The 17042-nt window shown below is 42.7% G+C and overlaps 2 protein-coding genes across 2 annotated transcripts; both read right to left on the reverse strand.

Annotated features, from left to right (window-relative positions):
* Nucleotides 1-10308: 10308 nt before the first annotated feature.
* Nucleotides 10309-11923, reverse strand: LOC134218111 (very-long-chain 3-oxoacyl-CoA reductase-like). The gene is made up of 4 exons (XM_062696979.1): nucleotides 11675-11923; nucleotides 11382-11615; nucleotides 10748-11190; nucleotides 10309-10691 (listed from the first exon to the last, which is right to left on the reverse strand). The coding sequence occupies exons 1-4, from the start codon at nucleotides 11817-11819 to the stop codon at nucleotides 10605-10607; spliced, it is 909 nt and encodes a 302-aa protein (XP_062552963.1). The 5' UTR covers nucleotides 11820-11923; the 3' UTR covers nucleotides 10309-10604.
* Nucleotides 11924-13526: 1603 nt separating this feature from the next.
* Nucleotides 13527-15638, reverse strand: LOC134218114 (very-long-chain 3-oxoacyl-CoA reductase-like). The gene is made up of 4 exons (XM_062696981.1): nucleotides 15368-15638; nucleotides 15075-15308; nucleotides 14568-15019; nucleotides 13527-14502 (listed from the first exon to the last, which is right to left on the reverse strand). Exons 1-4 carry the CDS (start codon nucleotides 15531-15533, stop codon nucleotides 14407-14409), a joined length of 948 nt encoding a protein of 315 aa, XP_062552965.1. The 5' UTR covers nucleotides 15534-15638; the 3' UTR covers nucleotides 13527-14406.
* Between the last annotated feature and the right edge of the window lie 1404 nt (nucleotides 15639-17042).

Here is a 17042-nt window from a genome sequence, read left to right on the forward strand (position 1 = left end):
GTTTTATATAACAGCGGTTGTTATAAAGCCATTAGTAGTTTTAACAAAAATATTACTAAATATGTTATTAAGTTCCTATCTAGTTGGTCGTAAAATGTCTGTCAAAATCGGAAATAATATATCAACATCTTTCAACGTTACATCAGGCGTACCGTCAGCATCTCGGACCATACCTTTTCTTACTATATCTAAACGATGTAAACTTTCCATCGACTGCTTCAAAGTTTCGATGCAGATGATTTCAAACTCTATTCGTACCAACCGATGCTTTATACCTGCAATCTCAGTTGATACTTGCGAATGGTGTTGCCAACGATGGTTTTGAATGTCTAAATGTTCTGTTATAAGTTTTGCTCGCAAGCATTCAATCATAAATTTGACTACAAAATCTTTGACATAACTTTAAGGAAGGATACAAACATGAAAGACTTAGGGTATGCTTGACTGTAAGCTCTCATTCAAGGACCATAGCGTACATTTCTTCGCGGAAAAGTCTTGGATTTCTATTTCGAGTTACAAAAATTTCAAGTTACGTGTTAAAGGCTATACTGCTCCTTAGTTAGACCAATATTGGAATATTATAGTGTGGTCCCGTATTACCAAAATGGCATCCAACGCATTGAGTCTATCCAGCGCCACTAAGGGTAATCGGACAAAATCCTGGCCAAAATTATATTTCGGCGTTTTCTGGTAGGTTTTGCTTTTATGATGCAAAAACATAATAACAATCGATTTTCGAACATTTTTACAGGTGCAGATTCACCTACAGATAAATGACCATTCTTGATATGTTCAAAAATGAAATTGAACCGTTTGTTCGAGAAACTGCATATGTAACATTTTTGGCCAAAATGAGATTTTTATATATTCTGAATCCTCATCCAAAAATACGTATTCTGGCAAAAAAAAAGAAAAAATTTGTTCAGGAAAGTATGAATTTTTTTCGTTTGTTTGAGAAACTACATATGTCCACGTACTTTGAAGAGCAATTGTGGAGTACTGCTTACATTTTTTGCACTGAAAGTGTCCCAGTGTGTTGAGTTTTGCCAAAAAACTATTGATCTGCATCGAAGAAATCGAAAGATTCGATGCGTGTCTCACTTTACTCGACTTAGATACACTAAAAGAACCTTACTGTTGAGGTCGAAATACGTATCTGTCAAGGTAAAATTATGGTGGAATTAAATGGATTGTACATACTCGTCTTATGGCAAGTAAAGATTCCACTAAAAGCTCATAATAATTTTCTTAATAAAGTTTATTATTTTTATGAAGCTACTGAGAAGTACAATCATCACGCATAACATCAGTTGCATCGGAAAATTTAATTGATTAAACAAAAGTCTGGCTATTGTTTTTGCAACTTAGGGTCGTTCATAAACTTTTTGCTTAAATCATCTTCATCTTACAATAACATAGGATTGGTATTTTTGGAGAGGAAATGTTTCTTTCTATTTCCTGTTTGGGTCCTATGTACAAAGTTGCCTCAAGTGGTTACTTCACTTAAGACCAAGTAAACTGCTTATTCAATTGTTTCTATTTAGCTTGAAGTGGCACTTCCGTTTTATCCCCTACCCCATATATATCCATCAGTAAAAACAACTACCCCAGTACAATCCGTAATAACTTCAGGACCAGGTGGCCAATCCTAATTCTGAGTTGCTTGTCATAATCTAGAAACCTATCCGGTTCTTCTGAGAAAAACAGATTAATCAACCTAGCGGCGACGGTGCCTTTCTCGTTCTCTCGAGTGAGTAATTTCTACGCACTTTTGATATGGAAAAATATATTTTAATCATAACTTCCGATCCTATAGTTCGATCCAGCTAATTTTCAATAGGAAACAATAGAACAATAGAATTTGTTGCGAGCAAATCAGTTAAGGGTAAGTTCCTGAAAAATAAGCGAGACTTTTTTACGCGTTTTTAGCGTAAAAAATGTATTTTGACCATAACTTTTGATCCCATAGTTCGATCCGGCTGATTTTCAACGGCGTTAATCGTTGATCAACATTAACAAGTGTCACTGTTAGAAAAATATTTCAACGATGTAGCAGATTTTTAATGGCAAACAATAAGACAAGATTCTCCGTCGAATTCAATTTGCCGCAAGCAAATCGGTTAGCTAAAGTGCCCGAAAAATGACTGAATTGTGCGATCGAGCCAATTTTTAATAGTCAAAAACCAACGGGATTTCAGTCGGATGCAGCTTGTCGCGAGCAAATCGGTTGAGAATCTTTTTTACGCGATTATTCCGTAAAAAAAGTATTTTGGCCATAACTTCCGATCCCATTGTCCGATCTGGCGAATTTTCAATGGGATAGAATTCTGCGTCGGATGCAACTTATTGCGAGCAAATCGGTATCCGGAATCCTTTTCGGATTTTGTACGGAAGTCTTCCACAATTCTATCCTGAATCCTTCTCGAATTCTGTCCAGAAACATTTCCTGATTCTATCCGCAATCCTTCCCGGATTATGTCTAGAATCCTTTCCAGATTCCGTGAAGATTTTTTCCCGGTTCTGTCCTGAATCTTTTCCGGATTTTGTTCGAAATCCTTTCCAAATTCTGTTCGGAATTACTTCTAAAATTTGTTCAGAATCTTTTCCGAATCTGTTTGGAATCCTTTTCTGTTTATGTCCCGATTCCTTCCCGGTTTCTGTCCGAAATACTTTCATCAATTCTGCCTGGAATCCTTCTCTAATTCTGTCCGGACTTCTTCTCGGACTTCTTCTCAGATTCTGTCCGAAATCCTTTCCGAGTTGCTGTCCGGAAACTTTTTTGAATTCTGTCTGGATTCTGTCCGCCATCCTTTCCGGTTTCTGTCCGGAATCCTTTCCGAATTCTGTTCAGAATCTTTTCCCGATTTTGTCCGGAATGCTTCCCCGATTCTGTCCTGAATATTTCCCGGGTCCTGTTGAAAATTCTTGCTGAATTCTGTCCGGAATCCTTCCCGGATTCTATCCTGAATCCTTTCCGGATTCTGTCCAGAAACCTTTTCGCATTCTGCCCTGAATCTGTCCCGGATTTTGTTTGGAATCCTTTCCGAATTCTGTTCGGAATCGTTTCTGAATTCTGTCCAGAATTCTTTCCCGATTCCGTCCAGAATCCTTTCCCGATTCTATTCAGAATTTCTTCTAGATTCTGTATAGAATCTTTCCCCGAATCTGTCAGAAATACTTCCTCAATTCTGTATGGAATCCTTTCCTTATTCCGTCCAGAATCTTTCCCGAGCTCTGGCCGGAATTCTATTCAGATTCCGTCCGAAATCTTTCCGGATTCTGTCCGAAAACCTTTTCGCATTCTGTTCCGAATCTTTCCCGGGTTTTGTCATGAATCCTTGCTTAATTCTGTTCGGAATCCTTGCCTTATTCTGTCTGAAATCCTTCTCTAATTATGTCGAGAATCTTTCCCTAGTTCTATCCGGAATCCTTTCCCAGATTCTGTCCGAAATTCTTCCCGAAATCTGTCCGGAAATCTTCACGAATTCTTCCTCGACTCTGTTCGGAATCCTCCATGGATTATGTTTTGAGCCCTTCCCGGATTTTGTATGGAATTCTTTCCTGGATTTTGTCCGGAAACCTTCCCAGAGTCTGTCTGGAATCCTCTACGGATTTTGTGTGGAGTCCATCCTAGGTTGTGTCGGGAATCGTTTACGAATTATGTCTTAAATCCTTTCCGGATTTAGTCTGGAATTCGTTTTGGATTCTGGTCGGAATTCTTCCCAGATTCCGTCAGGAAACCTTTTCTGATGCTGACCGTAATCCTTCCACAATTTTGTCCTAAATTCTTCCCGGGTTCTGTCCGGAATCCATCCCGTATGCTATCCGGAATCCTTACCGGATTCTGTTCAAAATTCTATTCGAATTACGCCTGAAATCCTTTCTTAATTCAATGCATTTCGCTTGAATTCATGAATTCTGTCCGAAATCCTTTCTGGATTTTTTCCGGAATCCTTCTCGATTTCTATTTGGAATCATTCCCGAATTCTGTTCTGAAGTATATTTGAATGTTGACTAGAATCCTTCCCAGATTCTGTTCGTAATCCTTCCTGGATTTTGTCCGGAATCCTTTTCGGATTCTTGCTGGATTCTGTCTGGAACCTTTTCAGGATTCTATCCAAAAAACTTCTCAAGATTCTTTTCAGCATTTTAGAAAAAAAAAAAGATTAGTCCACCTATCGGTGATGGTGCCATTCTCGTGCATTATAAAAAAAATAGTATTTTGACCATAACTTCCGATCCCATTTCCCATTGTCCAATCTGGCCAATTTTCAATAGGAAACAATGGAATAGAATTTTGCGTCGAATGCAAGGATAAGTGCCCGAAAAATGAGTGACCCTTTTGCTACATTTTGGTACGTGGGTGCGCACACACACACACACACACACACACACACACACACACACACACACACACACACACACACACACACACACACGCGCATTGCAAAATCGCTGGGCGCAGAGGCGGAAGTTAAATCCCTGACCCCAGAGATGGTGATTATGTGCAGGGATCTAGACGAGATCACGTCGGTAGAAGAGCTCAAGGATGCTCTGAAGTCACAGTGCAACCTGGGCGAGGTTCAAATGGCAATCCGAATAAGGAAAACATTCGTAGGAACACAAACAGCGATAATTCGTCTGCCAGTAACCGCTGCTTACAAGGCTCTAGCGGTAGGCAAACTGACTGTAGGATGGTCTAAATGCCCATTGAAAGCTGCCCCGCCAGTGAATACAAACAAGCGGAGAGATGCTTCAAATGTTTGGGCTTCGGACATCGGGCAGAGGCTTGTAAAGGGCCGGACAGAACAAACATGTGTTGGAAATGCGATGAAACAGGTCATTTTGCGAAAGCCTGCACGCAAAGACCAAAGTGCATGCTTTGCTTTCCAGAGGATGGAAATGACCATCAGACGGGTGGCTACAAATGCCCTGCCTACAAGAGGGCGATCGCAGGTCAACAGTAGTGGAGATAATCCAAATTAATCTGAATCACTGCGAAACCGCACAGCAACTGTTGTGGCAGTCAACAACGGAAAAGAGGTGCGATGTCGCGATAATTGCAGAGCCGTATCGAGTTCCTCCTGATAACGGCAACTGGTTGACAGATAGTTCGGGAATGGCTGCGATACAAGTTATGGGCAAATTCCCAATTCAAGAAGTGGTGGAGAGCTCATGTGAAGGCTTCGTGATTGGCAAAATCAACGACGTCTTTGTATGCAGTTGATATGCACCTCCACGATGGACCGTGGAACGGTTCAGCCATATAATGGATCAGTTAACCGACAAGCTGATTGGACGAAGGCCAGTAGTCATAGCAGGTGACTTTAATGCCTGGGCTGTGGAGTGGGGCAGTAGAGTGACCAACACAAGAGGATATGTCCTGCAGGAAGCTCTAGCGAAGCTAGATGTACGATTGTGCAATGAAGGCTCCGTGAGCACATTTCGGAGAGACGGGAGGGAGTCTATAATTGACATCACGTTCTGTAGCCCTTCACTGACGACAAACATGGACTGGAAAGTAAGTGAAGACTACACCCATAGCGACCATCAGGCGACACGTTACCGTATTGGCCAACGAAACAATGGTGAAACGCGGGGAAGGATGACCAGTGAGAGGAAGTGGAAGACGAAAGCCTTCAATAAAAACCTCTTCGTCGAGGCACTTCGATCAGACAGTGGTACCGAGATCGTAAATGCAGTCGAGCTAACAAAGAGAATGGTAACGGCTTGTGATGCAGCAATGCCACGTAAACTGGAGCCGAGGAGCAATCGGCGTCCAGCTTACTGGTGGAACGAGGGACTCAGTACGCTTCGTGCTGCTTGTCTCAGAGCCAGGAGGCGGGCACAGAGAGCGAGGACGGAACCAGAGAAAGAGGAGCGCAAGGCGGCGTTCCGGGTTGCTAGGACCGCTTTAAAAAAGGCCATAAAAGTTAGCAAGTCAGACTGCTACAAGGAGTTGTGTCGAGAAGCAGACGCCAACCCATGGGGGGATGCTTATAGAGTCGTGATGGCGAAGATGAAGGGTCCGTCGACGCCGGCCGAAAAGTGTCCGATCAAGTTGAAGGAGATCGTAGAGGGTCTTTTCCCGCAACACGACCCGATCACGTGGCCACCAATACCGTACGGTGAAGAAGAAGAAACAATCGCTGAGTACCAACAAGTGTCCAATGAGGAGCCTGCAGGCGAAGAAAGCCCCCGGTCCGGATGGAACACCGAACGTGGCGCTGAAAGCTGCGCTCGTGGCATGTCCGGATATGTTCAGAACAGTGCTGCAAAAGTGCCTGGACGAAGGCAACTTCCCAGAAATGTGGAAGATTCAGAAGCTGGTGTTGCTGCCGAAGCCAGGAAAGCCTCCGGGTACTCCGGCTTCGTACAGACCTATATGTCTGTTGGACACACTCGGGAAGCTCCTGGAGAGGATTATCCTGAATAGGCTTGCGAAATGTACGGAGGGCGAGTTCGGACTGTCGAAGATGCAGTTTGGGTTCCGCAAAGGAGTATCGACGGTGGATGCTATTCGGACAGTACTCGAGAGCGCTGAGAAGGCGTCCAAACAGAAGCGAAGAGGAGATCGATATTGTGCAGTGGTAACAATAGACGTAAAAAATGCGTTCAATAGTGCCAGCTTCGAAGCCATCGCACCAACGCTGCATAGAATGCGGGTCCCTGGCTACCTGTGCCATATTCTGAAGAGCTACTTTCAGAGCATAGTGTTGGTGTACGACACTAATGACGGGCGTAAGTCAATGCGGGTTACAGCGGGCGTTCCTCAAGGCTCCATTCTCGATCCAACTCTTTGGAACGGGATGTACGAGTCCTGAGTCTGTGGTTGCCCATAAAATTTAAAATTGTGGGTTTTGCGGACGACGTGTCATTAACGGTAATGTGCGAAACACTTGAAGAAGTAGTTGGTGTTGGCGACGTAGGCGATAGCAATGATCGAGAGCTGGCTAAACGGAGTGAAGCTGTAAATAGCTCACCATAAGACGGAGGTGCTATTAGTCAGCAACTGTAAGGCGATTCAGCGGATGGAGATCGTCGTTGGTGATCATGCGATTGCATCGAAGCGATCACTGAAACATCTGGGAGTGATGATCGACGACCGGCTAAATTTCAATAGCCACGTCGATTACGTCTGCGAAAAGTCGGCGAAGGCTATGACCGCAATAGCAAGGATCATGCCAAACGTTGGCGGTCCAAGAAGTAGCACCAGACGTCTACTAGCTAGTGTCTCGTCATCGATACTGCGGTATGGAGTCCCTGCTTGGGGTAATGCGCTGGAAACCATGCGGAACCGTAGAAGGCTACAAAGTGCGCCTACAGAACGATATCGTCGGAGGCAGTATGCGTTATCGCTGGGATGGTCCCTATCTGCATCAGCCCTAGCGGAAGATATTGAGTGCTATCATCGGAAAGACACGAGAAATGTGAGAAAGATGGAGAGAATCCGTTCAATGGAGAGGTGGCAGCATGAATGGGACAGTACAGACAATGGGAGGTGGACCCACCGACTCATTCCAAACCTGTCAACGTGGATGAACAGGAAGCATGGCGAAGTAAACTTTCACCTGACACCTGACACCTGTCAGGCCACGTCTGCTTCAGGAAATATTTACATCGGTTTGGGCATGCTGCTTCACCATTTTGCCCGGAATGTGAGAACGTCGAGGAGACGGTGGAGCACGTGATCTTCGAATGCCCTATGTTTCAGGCAGTTAGAAGGGAAATACACGGTTTCAACCAAGAGAACGTGATAGGAAAAATGTGCCGAGAGGAAAGCACGTGGAATGCAGTCGACAGGGTAGCTACACGGATTTCATCCGAGTTGCAGAAGAAATGGCGTAACGACCAAAAGAGCATCGGTATCAGGAGAACTTCCTTCGTCGGGAACTCTCCGTCGGCGTAGGCTAGATCCGCCGCCGGGGACTAGACCGAGTAGTTCGCGATGAAATACAACCAGTTACGGGTCGTCAGGGCACCAGTGAACCGGACGCCCTGCTCCCCGGAATCGCTGGACTGACCTTGGCACTCGGCTGGTTGGCGTCGGTATCGGAAGAACCTCCTTCGCCGGGGCACTGTTAGATTCCCCGTTGGCACGAGGCCCAGTAGATTGTGAAGAATGAGCTGCTAAAGTCGCCGAGACACCAGTCAATTCAAGGTGAAAGCTGGGTACACCGGCGATAGTATTAAGGAGTGGTGCTGAACAGCACAACAGGCCGACTTTTCCGAAGTAAAGCATATTGGTAGTACCGGAGAAGTTTAGGCAAAGACACGAATAGGATGGAAAGATGGAAAGTTCGAATGGTAGAATCCATGAAGTAGACACTTTATCTTGCGGTCCGAGAGGAAGCAAGGTAACAAAACAAGTAAAGGAGGTTTTTTTTCCTCAGTCGAGGGTTTTTCCTCCCACCACGGTGGAAGCAAGCTTCCATAGAAGCAAGATTACCTAATTGTGGAAGATAACTTAGCAGGCGTGATCCCCAGAGCCCAATTCCCCTAGCAGGCCGCAAGAGGAGAAGGTGAATGTTTCCAAGCAGTTTTGCGAGGAAGTGCAGACGAAAGTGTCATAACTCAATAAAAACACACACACACACACACACACACACACACACACACACACACACACACACACACACACACACACACACACACACACACACACACACACACACACACACACACACATATACGCACACACACACAGATATCACCTCAATTCGTCGAACTAGTCGAGCGAGGTTTTGAAGCCGAGTTACCCTTTGTAGGCGCGCATCTTATCGCACGGCTAAGGAAGGCCCCTTATTCTCGTATTTATTGCCGTATTGCGTTCATAGTTTCGTATTTTGTGTGATTTTTGATCCGATCGAGTTTTGTATGTATAGTTTATGGTACCGGTTCCTTATCGAAAGTTAATGTCCAGCTTGCGATAAATGTGGATTTAGTGCGAGGAAAATGTGTTTTGCAGTTTCGGCTGGCATGGAATACTTCTATCTCCAGATCACATCAAGATATTACTTATAAGTACAATTTTCAGAGTTTATGCCTTCCAGAGAATAAAAGTGGTACCTAAGAATCGGTGAGCACGGGTGGCGGTAAAGTTTCGCTGAATAGTAATCAATCAGTGAATTATCAGCTACACCGGTAGTTGGTGACAATGAATAGTGAAGTAATGTTTTGATGGAAAGCAGCGTTACGGGAATACCGTCGCGCTGTGTGAAATGACGAATTGGTGACGATGCAGCTGAAGAACTAAAAAGTTTGCGGGAGCTGCAATATGGTTTTATAGAATAAGGGTTAAGGTGGTTAGGGTGGTTAATTAAAAAGTATCCAAAATATTACCATGTTAAATATTAAATTGGGTTTTATGATTTTTTTTGAAAGTTTACGGTTTTCAAAATCCTTTACTTTGCTTGCCCAGCTGTCGAAACATATTTCTGACTCCTTCATTATACAGATTAGGCTCAATTCCTGTAAATTTGAAAATTACATGCTTCCTGATAATTGAGTTTTCCTGATATTCCAAAACAGTTTTATTTCCTTTCGACTTTCATTATCATTATCAAGAATGAAGTCGATCATTTGGTCAGAGATTAACATATTCTACTGAGCTTTTGGATCAGTTTTTTTTCTAGAACTATATTTGACAGAGTGTTGTAAGAAGTCTAATATTCACTGCGTGAGAATGCTGCCATCAGTAAGAATAATAATTTTCAATAATTTGGTACACGTGGTTTAACTATAGGGCTCTAACTCAGTATCTAGAGTAATTCAAATAATATTTTTTAGCGAGTCTATAGGAAAAATACAGTTTAGCAAAATTAACAGAACCTTATTGCGAAATCAGCTTCTGGAATGAGTGATTGGTTAATTAGTCAAAGCTCTGCCTTTAAATGACTTATTAATTCCGATTGGAAACAAATGATGGGTAGGGTCATTTGATATATTTTACTTTCTTTCTCGTTTCAGAGAGCGAAAAATGGCGCTTAAACCTAGGCGTATTAGCCAGGACAAGTTTAATAGCTTCGTCCCATGCCAGGACAATCATCAATGGAGTGACATTAATTTTCTTAGCATGGTCACTCCCAACGTTCGTTCAAACTCATGATATCATTTGCTTATGATGATACTCCTAAAATAATTTCCCAAAACAATCCAACCCCTTGACATCTATGAGGGCGTCGGTGAGTCGCTGGCCTCTCGTTAAATAGATGTCATATCATCATTTCCTTCCCTTTCCTAGTAACGGAGAAGATTGACGTGGCCGGCAATAGTAGTTTTCATGCTTTAACATTTTGGACCAATTGGGTTACTATTAAATCCCAAATAGTAATCCATGAGCAGTTGGGGTAAGAAAGATAAATAATATACATGACAGCTATCAGTTTGCAATCTACGAAATACTCCGTTACAACGCAACGCAACGCAATAACATGATGTCCACCAGACGTAATAGAGGTTAATTATTTGTTCCATGTGGCGATAGATACATCCATGATTTATTTCAAAGTTTCAAGTATCAAAGAATATCCTGTTTACAAAAACTAGAAAGAGAAGTTGTAAGAATGACATTATATTAAAATAATTCACTTCACCTTTTCTTTTCATTTCATTTCTGGAAATGACGATCTCATAAACAAATGATATAGTCTGCATAGCACATCCGTAGGAGCTAATTTGGCAAAAGTTATCTGAAATTCACAATTTGCTAACAATGTACAATAACATCCTCTCAATGGAACCTTACCTCAAGTGCATGTTGCCAATATCCCGATGTCCGAGCCGTTCTACCGATCATCGTTGTTAGGCACTTCCCATAACGATCCACATCGACGCTAAGAAACGCCAACTTGGTCCTTAAAAAATCCTTCGCCAAAGTCGTTTTCACGAAGAATGGAGTAACGGTTTGGCACTCGACTCCAAAGGGGCGCAATTCCTCACGCAACGCCTGGCTGAAGCTCAGCACGAACGCCTTCGATGCTGCGTACATCAACACGGCGGGCACCGGATGGATCCCGAGGGCGGACGACATGTTGATCACCAATCCACGGTGGCGCCGTTTCATCTGCGGCAGCACGATTCGGCTCATCATGACGGCTGCATTGATGTTAATATTGACCAAACGCTCGTGGGTTTCGCATTCGATGGTGTCGAAATATGCCGGATCCTGAGCCGTGCCGACGTTGTTAACTGTTTGAAACGAGAAATCGAAATAACCTTTTTAAGGCTTACCTTCGTTTTGTAAGACAATACAAAAGGTATTTTAAATTTAAATTGTTATGAAAAAATAAATTATAATTCTGGACTCCTAGACTTGAACGATACAATATTCTATTTTTTATTTTAATAATGGACTACCATTTAAAATTGCATGCACCTACCGAGGACTCCAATTTCTATATCAGCAAGTTTTTCTTCAATGAGCCTGTACTCTTGGAATCCTTTCGAAAAATCAACGGCAATTTTCTTCACTTCGACGCCATACTTTTCCTGAATTTCCTTCGCTACTTGCTCCAGCTTCATATCCGCCAAGGCCAGCACTGCAACGTTGAGCCCTTTGCTCGCGAAAAAGGCTGCATACTGACGACCAATCCCATCCGAACCACCAGTGACAACTGCAAAGTAAAACATGTATCAACACTTCTTCAGAGGATCGAGTTAGCGCAACACAAACCGGCCCATTTTCCATATCGTCGCACGTAGTCAATACCTTCGGTGCGTTCCTTCCATAGGTTCCAGCAGAGTTCGAGAAGCGATTTAAAAGTGTCATAGCTCCACATCAGCAGCGCGTAGATGCCAACCAGCGTGAGCACTTCCATCGCGGTACACGTTTTGCGACTAAACTGTTGAGATGATGTAAAGCGACGCGAATGTAGCTGTCGAACCAGTACTATGGCGTAACTGGTGACCAAAAGACTGATTAAAACTGAGCTCTGCATCATAGGCTGAAAAACAGATGTAGTACGCACAAGTACTCCATTAGATGTTAACATCATTTTTAAACAAAAATTTGCATATGTATTACCCATAGTGATAGATCGCTCATCTTAGTATTGTGAGCTGCATGTTAGAATGAATCTTTATCATGCAAGTCTGTGACTAACTGTGAAGCAATTGAAATGCCTAGACGCTGAACGCTGATGTATTACATCACGAGTGATGCCTTGAATAAAGTCATGGTCGAATCAAGTAAATGGGAGAATGGTCTAAAACTAACCTGTGGGCTGAACGGTCTTATACATAAAATCACTCCAAAATCGTATATCCCCCAGTTTTCCAATAGTTATTAAATATTAATTATCGATCAAAACGAATAGTGGACCGCACGTACTCGCTGGCTGCAATCAATCGAGAAAGATGCGCGTGCAGCCGTTGTTCAGGGAGACTGGCGATTGGCGGCCCTAGGAACGAGCGACCTGGAATATGACATTACATTCGGTTTTGCTACGGAAAACATGGAGTGAATGACTATCATAGATAGGGATACAACGAAAAGGTTGAAAAACGCTTGAAAATTAATTTAACTGGAATTCAGCGGCTAATCGTGGTTTATATGATTCATATATTCTGCATGTATGATTTTCATTCTGATCAATAACAACAAACCACATAAACACATACTGTTTATATATCATACTTAAAAATATGTCGGACGAAAGCATATCAGATAAAAAGAAGTTTTTTAAAAAACACAGATTAATCCACCTAGTGGTGATGATGCCTTTGTCGATCATCATAAAATGTATCAGAAAAAGTTGAATCGGGAGAACCAAACAGCACAAATAAAAATAGCGAAATGGTGCGGGATGGTGAAAAATTTGAAGTGGTAGAAGAATTGGTGTATCTTGGAACATTAGTGACGTGCGATAATGATGTTACCCGCGAGGTGAAAAGGCGTATTGCAGCTGCAAATAGGGCTTATTACGGACTTCGTAACCAGCTTAAGTCCCGTAGTCTGCAAACGAAAACAAAACTCGCGCTGTGTACTACTCTGATTCTTCCGGTGGCTTTATACGGCCATGAGACATGGACATGGACGTTAAAGGAGGCTGATCGGAGAGCTCTCGGAGTGTTTGAGCGTAAGGTGCTGCGGACAATACTCGGCAATAAACAGGAGAACGGTATCTGGCGGCGTCGCGTGAATCACGAGATGAACCAGGTGTATAAATGGCTGGTTATTGTTAAGCTTATACAACACGGTAGACTACGGTGGGCTGGACACGTTGTTCGTATGCCGGAAGAACGTCAAGCGAAGATATTATTAAGTAGATAACCTTGGAAGGCCGCGTATACGATGGCTTTTTGCAGTTGAAGAGGACCTGAGGGCGCTAAATGTTCTGGGCGATTGGAAGCGATTGGCCCAGGATCGAGTCCAGTGGAGAAGGATACTCCATTCGGCGTAGGTGCATCGAAGAGCTGTAGCCCATCAAGGTGGCAGTGCCAACAGTGTTAGTGGTGGTGGTGTCAAGAACTGGGTGCGGCATTCATTTTTAGAGAAATGATTCAACAAAGCAATGCAGTAGACACTTAAGCATAATGTTGTAGTTTATTCCTTTAATGTGATAATGATTTCACACTATAATCGAAGATTATACCACACTTTGATTTAAGATATCATTATGGATAGGAATTGCTGAATATTAATAATGTCCAATATACTAAGTAAATGGCGGTGTCAGGTTCTTTCTTCTTTCATCTTCCTTCTATCTTCTTTCGTTTTTTCTTCTTTCTTCTTTCTTTCTTCTTCCTTCTTCTTTGTTTCTTCTTCCTTCTTCCTTCTTCCTTCATCCTGTTTCCTTCTTGCTTCCTACCTGCTTCGTCCTTCTACATTCTTCCTCCTTTCTTCTCCCTCCTTCCTCCTTTTTTAACTTCTTCCTCCCTTTTAATTTCTTCTTCTTCCATTCTACTTCTTCCTCACTTCACACTACTCATTCCTCACTCCCAGTTCTCATTCGGCCTAACGTCCTTCCGCCTAATGACCCATCATCGTAAATGGCAATATGTACAAGCAAGAGCATGCTGAAAGGGCCGGATTCAATTTCCGGCTCAGTCTAGGAAATCTTCGGGTTGCAAATTTTCTCGACTTTCCTGGCCATCTATTGTCGTGTAGAGGATAACGGAAATCTGCAACCAGACGCTAGAACAATTAAAACCAAACTCTTCTTATCCGTTCAGTACCTCCGGCCCGCAATTAACAATACATCGGGGGACTTCTCTGGCAGTTAAAGTATGAAAGTTTTAGGATCATGATATACGAATGCACGAATTGTAACTTGGCTTAGAATCCTCGCAGTTAGTAACCGTGGAAATGCTCAATGTCCCAGTGGGGGATGTAATGCCATGAAGAAGAAGAATACAAGCTCAAATTTATAAGAAATTATATTCATAGACAATGCTTTTATAACATCATGACGCTTTCTCTTGTTCTCTGGACATTCTTCTCATGTAGAACAAAATTATTTTGGTAAGAATCCATCGCGGGAACATTCTCAGTCCGGTGACCTGCAATTTAAATACATATTACTTTGTTTGCATCATATAACATATGTATCAAACAAGCATCTCACTTGCACTGCATGATACCAGCATCCCGTGGTGTAATACGTCTTGCCAATCAGCCAAACAGCCATCTTTCCAAAATTCTCCAAGTTCGCGGATAACAGCTTGACGAGAAACCTTTGCCCAACATAAACAAGAAAAGAAGTGTCCGCCACAACCATCGGCATCACCAGCTGACATTCAACTCCGCTGTCTCTGAGTTCCTCCTGTAGGGCTTCGCTATACGAACAGAGAAACGCTTTAGAAGCCCCGTAGAGGGCGACGAATGGCATTGGAACGTGTCCGCCCTCAGAGCTCATGTTCACAATGATCCCCCGGTGACGTAGTTTCATGCCGGGTAGAACCATCTGAACCATCATCACAGTGGAGAGCATGTTGACGGTAAACACTTGATCCATTTCCGATTGTGTGATTTCCTCCACCGTAATCGGGTGCTTGTGAATGACTCCAACGTTGTTCACTAACAAGAATACAATATTTAAAAAATGACTCAACACTGAATATTGCAGACTCACCAAGCACTCCAACGTCGAGTCCTTCAAGCTCCTTACGAATTCGGGCGTACACCCGATAACCATCGGAAAAGTCAATGTCCATTATCTTCACTTCCACATTGCACTCGGAACGAATTTCTCGTTCTACCTGTTGCAGTTTGGATTTGGTTCTGGAGATCAGCAGCAGGTTCATGCCATTGCGAGCCAAATTCAACGCGTACTGCTTTCCGATCCCATCGGACGACCCCGTTACCACTAGAATCATGTTAGTTAGTCTAATCGGAAGTTCTATGTGATAAATAAAGGCAACTCACCGGCCCATGGACCATATCGGTCTTTGAGACTAGGCTTTGGAAATAAGACCCTCCAGATGATACGAACTGGTGAATTAAGCGTTTCGTACAGAAATATGAGGCTGGCGTACAGACCAATGAAACTAAGCAAGTAAATTGCAAATAAGCTGCAGCCGTTCTCGAACATGCTGTTCAGCAGACAGAGCGAAGTGATACACTACGATGGATGTTCTGACGGTATGTTGCCTAGCGCTTCAAAAAGACAATTTGTGTACGTACATCGGGTTGATGACTACGCGTATAAAAGCTACTTTATAACGGAAAATTAATTGCTTATTATTTCACCCGTACTCGCTACTCATTACTGTTCACTTTTTGCATTAATAAATAGCCAGTGATATAGACTGTGTTTACAGCATCCATTCATTTTTAGCTTCGAACATACACAAACATGAATAAAACTTATTTGTTCACCTACCGATATTGGTGCCTTTCCGGATTTTAAGAATGCAAAAGTTACGTGCCTGTGTAGTACAATTCCGACTGGTAGCACAAAAACATACTACAAATATATGGTAATAGCCTCATGATATATTCATGAATGCAAAAATGGTACTTAACTTGGTTAAGAAACCTCGCAGTTAATAACTGTGGAAGTGCTTAACGAACACTAAGCTGCGAAGCGGCAATATCCCAGTTGGGAGATGTAATGCCAATAAGAAGAAGATCAACAAATCGAATGATATTTAGATATGTACACAGCAATGTATTTACCGTCAAGATTTTGGTGTTTGTTTTTTTATTATTTATATTTTTATTATTATAATGCTCCATGCTCTTACAGGGTGCCAACCGACAATTTTGCAAAACATGTGACTATTTCAGAAACGTTTATTTCATCTTCGGAATTTGAACCCAGTACGGTACGAATGGCAGCCAGTGCAATAGAACGGTAATTAGGGCAGAGTAGCCTTACCCCACGCTAAGCAGCAATGACTTTTTACTACAATGTATCTAATGACATAAGATCTGCTTTAGCTGCTGTGATAATGATTTGTTTCCAGGAGCATGTTCGAGTGCTGCATAAGTCATTGATTGGCAATCTCGATCATGGATGCATCGCACGCATTTGCTTTCTGAGTGCCGTTGGTCTTTACACCTTCATTCAGTATCTATACGCAACTATTGGATCAATTATTCATATAATGGGGAAGCAGTACGCCTTGAATCTGGCACGGTTTGGAATGAGCTTGGTGCTGATCTCACGAACCAAAACCAAATTAGAACAGGTTGCGCAGACAATTCAGTCCAAGTGCAGCGCGGAAATAAAAATTGTGGTCGTTGTCTTTTCTGGCGGTATTCAAGTAGGTATACAATCGAATTCAAGTCGAACTGGAGAATCTCGACATTGGATTGCTTGGTGTGTGTCGAACATATTTCATGAATTTAGGCAACTAATTTATCATATTTCCCAAAACAAAGTCAACAATGTTGCATTTGTTCAGAAGCAATTTCACAGAAAGAAATAGACTTAAACATTCTCCGTGAACATGTACTCAACGGTGATGCTCACTCGAATGGTGCTATAAGGAATGAAACGACGTCGCCGAGGTATTTTGGTGAACGTAAGTTCCAGAGCTGGGCTGTTCGTCACGTTGTACGCGGCATCGAAGGCTTTCGCAATTCTTTTAGTCAA

This window comes from Armigeres subalbatus, chromosome 2 (assembly GCF_024139115.2).
Source record: "Armigeres subalbatus isolate Guangzhou_Male chromosome 2, GZ_Asu_2, whole genome shotgun sequence".
Lineage (NCBI taxonomy): Eukaryota > Metazoa > Arthropoda > Insecta > Diptera > Culicidae > Armigeres > Armigeres subalbatus.